Source organism: Amblyomma maculatum, chromosome 1 (assembly GCF_055883805.1).
Source record: "Amblyomma maculatum isolate TAMU_Amacu chromosome 1, ASM5588380v1, whole genome shotgun sequence".
NCBI lineage: Eukaryota > Metazoa > Arthropoda > Arachnida > Ixodida > Ixodidae > Amblyomma > Amblyomma maculatum.
The window spans coordinates 44691384-44703412 of record NC_139344.1 but is presented as its reverse complement, the minus strand read 5'-3'; the positions used below and the strand labels follow the sequence as shown (position 1 = coordinate 44703412).

Below are 12029 nucleotides of genomic sequence, written 5' to 3'. Positions count from 1 at the left end.
ACATTATGATAGTGATTCAAAAACTAAAGCAGACTGACATGTTGAGACACACATTTCAGGCAGTTCTTTCAGGCAGCTGTTTTTTTGTGTAAGTGTGGATTTCTTTTATTGTGTTTTGGACTTCTGAAGTTTGCAGTTTTGAATATTTTTCAGAGGTAATACATATAACAGAGGGAACATGTGTCAGGGCTGTAAGGGGGATATGCTACAAAACCTAGAATCTCTTTGAATACTGTCTGGTGTTCCAGCAGCCAGAAACTGTTTCTTATCATGAACGAAAACAAGAATTCTTTCGCAGTAACTAAGTGTGTGCTTCCATATCTTCATAGGCCTGTATAAATGTACTGTTTCAATGAGTAATGGTTGCAGCACAATTTTCCATCTTGTTGGTGGTGGCTGGGCTAGGACATCCATCTTGTGGCTCATCTCAGAGTGATGTCTATTCGTTTTTAAACATGTTCATCCACTCAGACCTTTAGTCGCATATTCATGCTGTTGTCGTCCTGTGAATCTCTGAAGGTTTCATCCTTCCAGTCATTATCTGTCAATGGTTTTCTGGTCTTGGGCACAACAATCTTCTGTAGGACTGCTTTCAAAATATATTTACTACTGTTCACTGAAGTGTGTCAGCTTGTTCTGTGTCTCTACACTGATATTTCAAATGCCCGACGTGCTTACTTTAGAAAGCATGATAATTTTGCCTCGCCTTTTTGTATCACCACCATGATGCGTCTGAGCAAGCTTTGCCTGCCTATAGAACTATTTTTAATTTGGTTGCATTGGGAAAATTGCTGCATCTTATAACACTTAAACTTAACTCTACTTGCATGTAGCATTGTCCTCTGAAGTCATGCGTAAAGTTAGGTTACACCACAGGTACTATCTTCTCTTGACATGGCTGCTTTTTACTTGCATGTGCATGCATGCAAACTGCTAAGCTCTCATAAGTTTGCACTTTGTCTGTCTTTTAAGATGATTCAGATGATTTCACTGTGTTGTTTGTTTCTGTGAAGGCTCCATGGCTTGGGAGGAAAGAGGATGATAAAAATTGTGGACAGCTGTCATATGCGTGCAATATACGTATAGTAAATAAACATGGTTTTGCTTGATTTAAGAAATGATTGCAAAGGTAATTTTCACTGAACTGAGTAGTTTATTTTCATTGAAAACAATGCTTAAATTTAATGTACATGCAGAAGTTGAAATACTGCTCTGTGCCAAGTATGGAACATTATGCAAATGGTCAAAACTTCTCGGCATCATTAATAACGCCGAGAAGTTTGCAGGCAACAGCATTTTATGTAAAAGGCCTTTTTTACATTGATATTTTAAGTTAAGCAAAACCAAATGCTACAGGTGTGCAATGCACTTCCTGAGCTTACCTGAATTCACTTACTCGCTAGGTCTGAATTTCACCATTTCAGCGTATATACCAGTTATGCACCTAACCAAGATTTTCTATCCTTCAAAATATTGCTTACGTTTTCTCGAGCAGCTTAATAATGTGCACATACCCCTAATACAACTTTGCTACAGCCATGGATTTACTCCTGAGCCATGACTACGTACTTGGAACTACAGCAAAGTAATTACAAGTTTAAATGCTCTGGACACCAATTTACATCACTTTTAATTTTGAAATCTGCACGTGGAGCCAGTGCAGAAATACAAATAGTTACCAAATAAATTTGTTTTCTGTGTAATTCTGGCCATAATTTGTTTTTAAATACAAACAAAATTGAAGGACTTGTAAGAAAATGTAGTGTGCAGTGGAAATAGTCCTGTTTTCACTATTCCGTCCACACTCATTTACAAAATGTCCAATGGTACGTACCTCATAAAGCACCATGCAGCATAAAGGGCCAAAACTTGGAGAAGTTAGTTTGTTACAAGATTACAAGATATAGTTCCTCATAAAACATTGCGTATTGAAGATTTAAAGCTAAATAAAAAAACAATCTGTTGAAGGATATGCTGTTCAGGACACTCCAGTCTAGAGCTATCTTACTTTGTTTCTTGCACTGCTGGTGACCGAAAGAAACTGCCTGATGCTAACCTTTTTTTTTTTTCTCACTTTGCAGGCGAGACTGCTGACACCCTCATGGCACTACGCTACTGCAAACAACGTGGCGCCCTTATTGTCGGTGTTACTAATACTGTCGGCTCCAGCATCTGCCGTGAAAGCCACTGTGGTGTTCACATCAATGCAGGCCCCGAGATTGGTGTGGCCAGCACCAAGGTCAGTGCACTTTCCTGTAGCTAGACACCTTCAATGGAACATCAGTATGGTTCTTAACATCGGCACAGTCTCAAAAGTTTTTTTTTTTGTTTGTTTGTTTGTTTTTTAACGGTTTGACTTGTCAGTCCGTAGCACCCGGCCTTGCTAAGTTCTGTCGGCTTCACTGGTCACCCTTGTGCATCTTGTGGAAGGAATGTAGTCTATTTTGCTTTTATCTTTGTGAAGCTTTTCCATGTTGCTACTTCACCTCAACAGGAGCTTTGCTTTTGCTTTATGTGTGATGCAATTCCATTTGGACCCTCTTCAGTAGAATCTTTACGATTGAGCTGGTTTACTATAGCCCGTAGCAGGTTGAGCTTGCAGACCAGCAAAAAAAAAAGTGAGCAAGAAAAAAAAGCATATCGCGAAAGTTTCCTGAGCATCAGTATCTGATGCTCTAAATCACTTTTTTTTTTTTTTTTAAGGCATAAAAGGAACAGTTTTTAGTAGTACTGTTTTTATTCAATAATTCTATCAGAATTAGAAATTCTATAAACAAATAGCCATCACGGTGGCCAGTTGTGCTGGCATATGCTGCACATTATAAGAATACCAGTGGTGTTTTTATATATATATATATATATATATATATATATATATATATATATATATATATATATATATATATATATATATATATATATATATATATATATATAGAGCATGTCAAGGGACTGTTTGCTTGACCCCCTTACGATTATGTTAAAGAAGAGCAATATATGAAGCAGCACGTCAACTATATGTGTGACATGTCAGAGTTGTAAACCTTAGTTAAATCTGCACTTAATCTTGTCTGTTAAACCTTTCCTGTATTCTCATTTATTTGTGGACTTGCTTTCCCTTCCATTTCTTTCATTATTGTTTAAATGTTTCTCTAATTCCTGTAAAGCAATTTGCCACAAGTTGTGAATAACCAAAAAGACTATAAATAGTATATATAATATGAGATAACTCCACCAGGGTGGTGCAGTGGTTACGGCACTTGACTGTTGTGCCCAAGGAAATGGGATCGAACCCCGGCCGTGGCGGCTGCTTTTTGATGGAGGCAAAAAGCTAGGCGTCCATGTGCTGTGCGATGTCAGTGCACGTTAAAGAACCCCAGGTGGTTGAAATTTCCAGAGCACTTTGCGTCTCTCATAGCCCGAGTCTCTTTGGGAATGTGAACTCCACAAACCAAAGCAAACCTATTTAGTATAAGCAATTGGCATAGTGCATGATGCAGCCATTTTGCAAAAAAGGTTGACACCTTATAAAATAGACATGAATAGTTTCCATTTCTTCATCATTATTCCAACTCGAGTGCCAATTAGCCTGATTAATTTATGAGTGTGTGTGTTTGAAAAGCAGCAGTTAATGACTTGTTTCTCTTTTTTTTTTCCCCGCAGGCTTATACAAGTCAGTTTGTTTCACTTGTGATGTTCTCCTTGATGATGTGTGAGGACCGCATTTCCATGCAACCCCGGCGCAGTGAAATCATTCAAGGTCTTCACAGACTTCCAGGTACATTGGACCTCTCTGTATTCTCATATTTATAGCAGTATACCTTAATGTCCTCCTTAGGTTTTATGACCACAGAAAAGTATTTTCATGACAAGGACCTTAACATTGTTGAGCATGCATGGTGCAGTATTAACTGATCCAACAGCTCTTTCTTTGCAGCCTTTCAAAGGCATTCTCCACTACATTAGTATGCTTAGTTGCAAATATAATAGGCTTTCTACACAGGAATTGAATGCATTTGTCCTTTAACACAAGTAATGACTTCAGAGACGGGTGCAAAGTTTAAGCACAACTTGATTATTGGTTTTTAAAGGGGGAAAATTTCAGTCAGTTTATATTGTCAAGCTCTTTCACGCACATCAAATATGAAGAATTCGCCGAGGAATGAAAATGTAATAGCTGAACTCTCAGGTTCCCACGTTGACTCGTTGTATGCAATTTGTACACGCATGGATTATGCGGTTGTTTTGTGATGAGTGTGTCAGTTGGCTGAAGTTTGCAAGTCTTTTGTAAAAAATGTCAGGGCTTGTAACATTGCAAAGCAAAATCTATGCTGAGGCTTATGGCAGTTTCTTAAGTTTCTTAATGGTGAAACAGGCACCAAACAGGTCATGAATATGCTAAAGAAAATAATTAAACACGGCTGTTACACAAAGCAAATGCTGTAATATTGTCTTTAGGCTTCGCTTAATTCATAGTGATGGTCACAAAGGTACCAAGACTGCTGTTTTCATTTGCTGCCACCATGCTTCACAAGTGACTATGCTTGAGGCAAGTCGCAGTGATGTCATAGAAGGAAGATTTTTTTTTGTTTAGAAAACAGACTGAAGCTCAACTGTGCTGGCTTCAGATATGCACTTACTAGAACTGCAGTGCAGCCTAGAAGATCCAGTGTCCATACTGATTTGTATTCTTCTATCCATATGACTCTTCTCCACAAAAACGCACGCTTTCCCTGTTCTGCATTCCTGACATTCCTGATGTGAGCTATCACATTCTGCTATCCGTGCAGTTTGACCGTGTCATCATAGATCATATCATTATAGACACTGTACCATAATTTACCGAGCTGTTTGAGCCAGGTTTGATCACAACAGTGGCGGCTGCTGTTTTTTAGCGGAGATGAAATATAAGGTGCCCATGCCCTGTGCAATGTCAGTGCATGTTAAAGTGGTCCCGCAACATAATTTGAGTCCATTGTTTTCTGATTGTTTGTTGCAGTTGTTGAGTCATAGCGATGCTATTACTGCGGGTTGTAACACGCATATTTCGGTATTTAATATATTAATTTGATCAAGAACCAGAACTATGGTACCGACAGTGTTGGCACCTAGTGGTGGTTCTTTGCAACGGATTTGACGTCAGCTGGCGAGCATTTGGCAATTGAATAAATATCGCATGCACTACAAATTGTTCCCACTAGGAAAAATTTGTAATGTTGTATTGTTGTATTTCAATTAGGTCAATGAATCCAACATGTTTTCCTTACACAACGACACTGCAAAGATAGTGACACAAAAAGCACCAACAGAAGCGCTGGTTACTACTTTGCATCGGACTTTCACAACCTGTGCCAAAGTTGGACAGTTAAGGATTGAACGACCTTACCAGTTGCTCCGCGCTGTTGTATGATGCCTACGGATAGAGAGCAAGAGGTGGTCAAGGAGCAGGCTCGCAAGAGAAGCCCTATAGTTGAGGGTGCACAGTGACAGAGGAATGTCTCCTTCCCCTGCCTGTTCCTGGTCTCTTTGTTCCCCATTTTATCTCTCCGGGATGCCCTCGCAATCTTAGCCATGAAAGAGAGCTCGTCAGCTATACCAAAAATGTACTGCAGCGGCCAGAACACTGTCCACAACGTTGTAGTGACATGCTCATGCAGGCTATTTAGATTGGTCCCACAGCATGTCGCCATTGGTTGAGTGAAATGGGAAAGCACAAGACCAGGAAAATTGAGTTGAGGGCAATTTTTGGTTTGCTTGTATTTTGAAAATTTAGTCCTTAATAACTCCCGCTCTAGTGTACCGATTCCTGTAATTCTTTTTGATTCGGTATCTACGCTACATGTAGAGTTCATCTGAAGAACAGTGTAGCGGGGTTGCAGGCACGGAAGCTCAGGTGGTCAGAATTACCGCAGTCTTCTACTTTAGATTATGTCCCTCATAGACTGAATCACTTTACAACATTTAACACCGTGAACGAAATGAAACCTTTTTCCGAATCCCCTGGTCAGCAGAGGCATCACCCATTGTGTCATCCAAGACATGAGATGTTTCATGCTTGGCATTACAAATTTCGTCCCCTGTGGAATGAAGCACCCTTCGAGTATCTTGATTAAAGACTGAGCATCTTTCAGTGATCAAGTATAGAGAGTTGCAATGACCTCAACTGTTAAATTGCATTGAAGGAGTGAAATTCATTAGAGTTGAATTTATGGTCTCTTTGGAAGTGGACCATATTGAGGTTTAAACTTTAGCCTATTACTGTGCAGAACTTAGGCTTGCACTTTTTGGGAGGCTATTACCCAAAAAAAAAAAAGGTTAACCTGAGCAAAAGCTAACAAAGGTATGCTGTTGGTAGTATGCATTGGTGGACTAGTTGCATCAGTTTCAAGATTAATATGGTGCAACCAACTTGTCTTGCCTTGTGTTTGTCCCAGTTCCGAGCTATCGCTAAAGAGTATGAAATGGAGCACTGATGAAGCAGTCATCGCGTGCACCTTCACTGCCTCCTGCTGTGTCTGAAAACAAGTGTGCAATACCAGTTATTCATATCGTTCTTTCAATGCTTACACTTCAGACCAAATAAAGGAAGTGCTCAAGCTGGATGAGGACGTGAAGGAGCTTGCTCAGCATCTTTACCAGCAGAAGTCTCTCCTGGTCATGGGCAGAGGCTACAACCATGCCACATGTTTGGAAGGGGCTCTGGTTAGTTCCCTTGCGTATAATTGTTTTTCGGTCGCATAAAAAGATGATGAACGTGTTTGGAGTTACCTCACTTGTCATATTTAACATTAATTTAGGTGGAGCCTATCACTCTCTGTGTACTGTCAGGCATAGCAGAGCATTGCCTCAAAATACAACCACACCACTTCATGTACTTCGTTAATTTCCTCGTTTGACTTAATGCAGCTCCAACCCAATGGCATAGCAAACTAGTTTGTGCAAGCTTGTCAAGGATACTGACCTTTTAATTCTAGTTAAAACTGAATGGAGTTTAGCATAGCTTAATATTTCTTTTTTCTTGGGTGGGGGGGCCTAAATATTTCGCCTCCTAAAGAAGAGGAATATCAAAATGCAAAAAAGCTGCTTTTGTTTGCTGTTGCTGTTGGTCAGCGAAGTAATAATAAAGGATGCCACGAACCATGGCCCATTTTAACATCTGCCGTTTATGTTGTGATGTTGTCGTATATATATTATGCAATCCTGACAAAATACTCTGTGTTGTTTTCAGGTTTTTTTTCTTATTTTCTATGGTGTTTATACCTCAGTTTAGTTGCTCTAGTTGCATTTCATTTCATGCTTGTAAGACATGCAGAATTACTCATCTGTGCACACGCAAAAAAAAAAAAAAAGAAACCTCTGGCATTACAGCTTACTACGCTGCTATAGGTTGTCAAGATGCATAGCAGGTTTCAAAACATAAAATCGCGTGAAGATGCGCACTCCATTTGTTGAGAGAGCCTCGCGCATTGTAAACATGCGAGGTTTTCATGCCTGTGCATTTGTCAGCCTTATGTTATCATTCATCTCCTGCAATGAAAAAGTAATGTAATACATACTCAAACATTTCTTCCAAGTTTCAAATATTTCTTCCAAGTTTTAGTGCTGTCGTCTCTAAAATTTTGACACCGAATTTTGTGGCTGGAAGTAACTTTTGCCTCCATTGTGGTTAGGGTGCTTGACTGCTGAGCCGGATAACATGAGTTTCTATCCCAGTGAGGGCGGCTGCATTTTGATGAACCACTAGTCGAGGTTCCGGGCTCATCATTGCCCAATTCATCATTGAAGCGAAAGTAGAGAGTTCCGGGAAGTCTTCTTTGGGTTCTTCATTACTTCATTACTGCTGTTACGCAACAAATTCGCATTAGAAATAGAGGAATTGCTCAACTGACATCAAAGTCTTCGTATGATGTGACTCGTGCTAGACTCCATCTTTTGTTAATCTTTGAGACCACCACACTCCAAATAATTCTGTCTGGCCAAGTTGCCGTCTGATGAAGAAAAGCTACAAGGAAACCAAAACTGCCAATGTGTTAACTGGCACTTCGAAGGTGCTTGTATGCTGCAATGCGCCTAAATTTGAGTTCGGCAAAACGGGCAAAACCATCAATCATCAGTGGTCGATGACCTGTGCAGCGGTCCCAAAGGAGTTAAAAGAACCCTGGGTAGTCAGAATTAATCCAGAGCCCACCGTTATCGCATCCCTTCATAGCTGTTGCCACTCTGGGGTGTTAAACCCCGTATACTAAGTCGGAATGGTACCTACATCCTGTTCTTACGCCCCTTACAAGAACAAGGGCTTCATGCCAGCAATGAAAGTTTGTTTAGGACACATGTGCAGAAGCCCTTACATGTGGCATATGTCTTTGCTTGTAATTTCAGAAAATCAAGGAGCTGACGTACATGCACTCTGAGGGCATTCTGGCGGGAGAGCTTAAACATGGCCCACTGGCCCTTGTGGACAAGGCTATGCCGGTGCTGATGGTGCTCACACGTGACCCAGTGTTCCCCAAATGCATGAATGCTCTGCAGCAGGTCAGCCTAATTTGCTGTCTTGGCATGCTTTCTAAAGTAAATCTTTCTTTTGTGTCTTCTCGTATGGTTTTGTTCGTAATAACATTTGCATGCTCTCCTGAATTTTATATTTATTTATTTACACATACTGCAGCCCCATCAGGGGCTACTGCAGGAGTGGGGAGAAAAAGTACAGCATAATCAACTGTAAACAGCAATCGTACAGTATACCGAATCAACCGCAGAGTCAGGAATATCGAAGGTGATATTCAACAATAGTGTGTGGATTGTTTACAGCATGAAAAGGTTCCAGTGTTAGTGAAACAGTCAGAATCACCTCTTCGTTAACTTTTTGTGTGCAGTGGTTGAAGCAGTAATTTTTTTTTTTGTAGCCGTAGGGAAGAAATTGGTATTCTTGTTCTGTTTTTTTTAATGCCTTGTTTTCATTTTGATTTTTGAGCGCTCCTCATGGACCTAAAAAATCCAGTTAGCAGTGTCTTTGAGGCCTCAAGCAGCAGAAGTTTAGTGGAGGAAGCAACACTATGGTTTCATTAAGACTACTAATTTAGTGGAAAAAAGAAAAAAAAAATTCACTTCTGCTCTGATGTTGAAACCAAAAAGGTTACCAAAAGTCATATCCACCATGTTCCAGACCAATATTTTAATGAAGTTTCTGCTGTATCAAATTTTTTTCATGAGCCCCACCATGGTGGTGCAGTGGTTAGGGCATTCAATTGCTGTGCCCAAGGACGCGGTACAGAATCCCGGCCTGGGCAGCCGCTTTTCGGTGAAGGCGGCAAGCAGGGCACCTGTATGCTGTGCAATGTCAGTGCACGTTAAAGAACTCCAGGTGGTCGAAATTTCCGGAGCCCTCCCCTGCGGCGTGTCTCATAGCCAGAGTTGCTTTGGGACGTTAAACCCCAGAAACGAAATGAACCGTAAACGAAACGCATGTCCCATGAATTTCATTATAACTGGGCTGTACTATCTCACTCAGTGACTGTGGAGGTATTGACGAACAAAAGTTTTTTACGCTACCTTGCTATGGCCACTTGCACAGGCAAAGCACACTTCTGTAATGATTTTCTGGAAGAATTTCGTTTAACTGGCACAAAACATCCTCCAGTGGTTGAAAGCAGTAAAAATTGGGCTTTGCCCGTAAATATAGAACCCTCTATGTATGTAAGTCACGTCAAGGAATACTTATATGCACTTCAAGAATGATGCTATATTTGGCAACTTTTCATCTGCATATTGTGGGACTGCTTCATCAGCCAGTCCGTAACGCTTGCTGGCACTATTGAAGCGCTCTAATTAGCTTTTTTTAGTTACTTGCTGCTCTTAGTTCATCAGTTTTAAAACACGTTTTCAGTTTTGTAATGGGTGTCACGCATTTGAAATTGGGCATAGGCAAAAACTAGATGTATGCGATAAGGGACAAGGCGGGCAACGTCATCACGAATATGGACAAGATAATCAAAGTAGCCGAGGAGCTCTATACAGATCTCTACAGTAGCCAAAGTAGTCAGGACCGTAATGAGATTGGCGGTAGGGAAAAACAGTCAGACGTTCCACCGGTGACGAAGGACAAGGTCAAGAAAGCATTAGAAACTATGAAAAGGGGGAAATCAGCTGGAGAGGATCAGATAACTACAGATTTGTCGAAGGACGGGGGGGATATTGTGCTAGAAAAACTGGCCACCCTGTATACGCAGTGCCTGGTGTTATCGACGGTACCGGAACCATGGAAGAATGCAAACATTATCCTCATTCATAAGAAGGGGGTTTCTAAGGACCTTAAAAATTAGACCAATCAGCTTACTGTCTGTTACGTATAAGGTATTTACTAAGGTAATCACTAATAGAATCGGAACAACCTTAGACTGCAATCAAGCAAAGGATGAAGCAAGTTTTCGGAAAAGGTACTCTACTATCGATCTAATCCATACCATCAATCAGGTGATAGAAAAATGCTTGGAATATAACCAGCCCTTATACATAGCATTCATTGATTACGAAAAAACATTTGACTCAGTAGAAACCTCGGCTGTGATGCAGGCATTGCGAAATCAGGAGGTAGACGAGCCGTACATGAAAGTGCTGGAAGATATATATATAGTGGCTGCACAGCAACCATAGTTCTCCATAAAGAAAGTAACAAAATTCCCATAAAGAAAGGTGTTAGGCAAGGAGACACGATCTCCCCAGTACTATTCACAGCTTTCTTAGAGGAAGTATTCAGAGACTTGGAATGGGAGCTGTTAGGGATAAGGGTAGATGGAGAATACCTCAGTAATCTGTGATTTGCTGATGACATTGCCTTGCTAAGTAACTCGGGGGATGAACTGCAAATAATGATTGAGAAAGGTAGGCTTAAAAATCAATATGCAGAATACTAAGGTAATGTTCAACAGCCTCGGGAGGGAACAGCAGTTTATGTTAGGTAGCGAAGCACTGCAAGGAGTAGGCGAATATGGCAGATCCGGACCATGAAAAGGAAATAAGAAGAATAAGATTGGGATGGAGCACATTTGGCAAGCACTCGCAGATTATGACTAGCAGCTTACTGGTATCGCTCAAGAGGAAAGTATACAACAGTTGCATCTTACCTGTACTCTCCTATGGAGCTGAAACGTGTAGGCTAACCAAGAGGGTTCTACTTATGTTGAGGACAACCCAGAGGGGTATGGAACGTAAAACGGTAGGGGTAACATTAAGAGATAGGAAGCGTGCAGAGTAGGTCAGAGAAATAACTCAAGTCACTGACATTCTAGTGGAAATCAAGAAGAAGAAATGGGCATGGGCAGGACATGTATTGCGAAGAGAGGATAACCGATGGTCGCTTAGGGTAACAAACTGGATTCCAGGGGAAGTAAAGCATAGCAGGGGCTGGAAGAAAGTTAGGTGGGCGGATGAGGTTAAGAAGTTCGCAGGGGTCAAGTGGATTCAGCTAGCACAGAACCAGGTTAATTGGAGAAATATGGGAGAGGCCTTCGCCCTGCAGTGGGTATAGTCAGGCATGCACAACATTGAACTAATATGTGCAGGTTAACTTTCAAACTGTTCACCTTACTTTTTTTGTAACACGGGTTGTTTTATTAAAGCGTAAGAATACACTAATAGTAGAATTCATGCAAATGAAAGCAAAACAGTTTTTTGTTTGCAACCCAGTGCTTGCAGCAATGTATTTAACTTTTTAATTGCCAGATATGTTCAGTCACGAATTATTAAATTTTTTCAGTAATGGGGAATAAGCAGTTAAAAAGCTGCACAATGTGTCACAAATAGCCCACTTTCTGAAAAGGTAGCCCTTTTGTGTACATTTTTTCTTTTCTGCACTTTGAATAGAATGAGAAGGAAAAAAAACAGTTTGCTACCCTACCCTTGTGAAATAACCTTCACCTTTATACCCCCTTGCGCCTTGAGTGAAGTACGATACATTTAACGTGACTAGCGATATGGCAGCTTGCATGTGTTAATGAGCACTGCAGCTTTGACAAATTGAGGTCACTGTGGAA

General features: G+C 40.7%; 1 protein-coding gene across 5 annotated transcripts in view; it reads left to right on the top strand.

Annotated features, from left to right (window-relative positions):
• Positions 1-12029, top strand: part of LOC146202247 (glutamine--fructose-6-phosphate aminotransferase [isomerizing] 2-like) — a 62508-nt gene that overhangs the window by 39249 nt on the left and 11230 nt on the right. For all 5 annotated transcript variants that reach the window (XM_084588047.1, XM_084588046.1, XM_084588045.1 and 2 more), the window contains 4 exons: positions 2082-2239; positions 3664-3778; positions 6575-6702; positions 8380-8532. In XM_084588047.1, coding sequence (XP_084444173.1) covers positions 2082-2239; positions 3664-3778; positions 6575-6702; positions 8380-8532 — 554 coding nt within the window. The remainder of the gene's footprint in view (positions 1-2081; positions 2240-3663; positions 3779-6574; positions 6703-8379; positions 8533-12029) is intronic.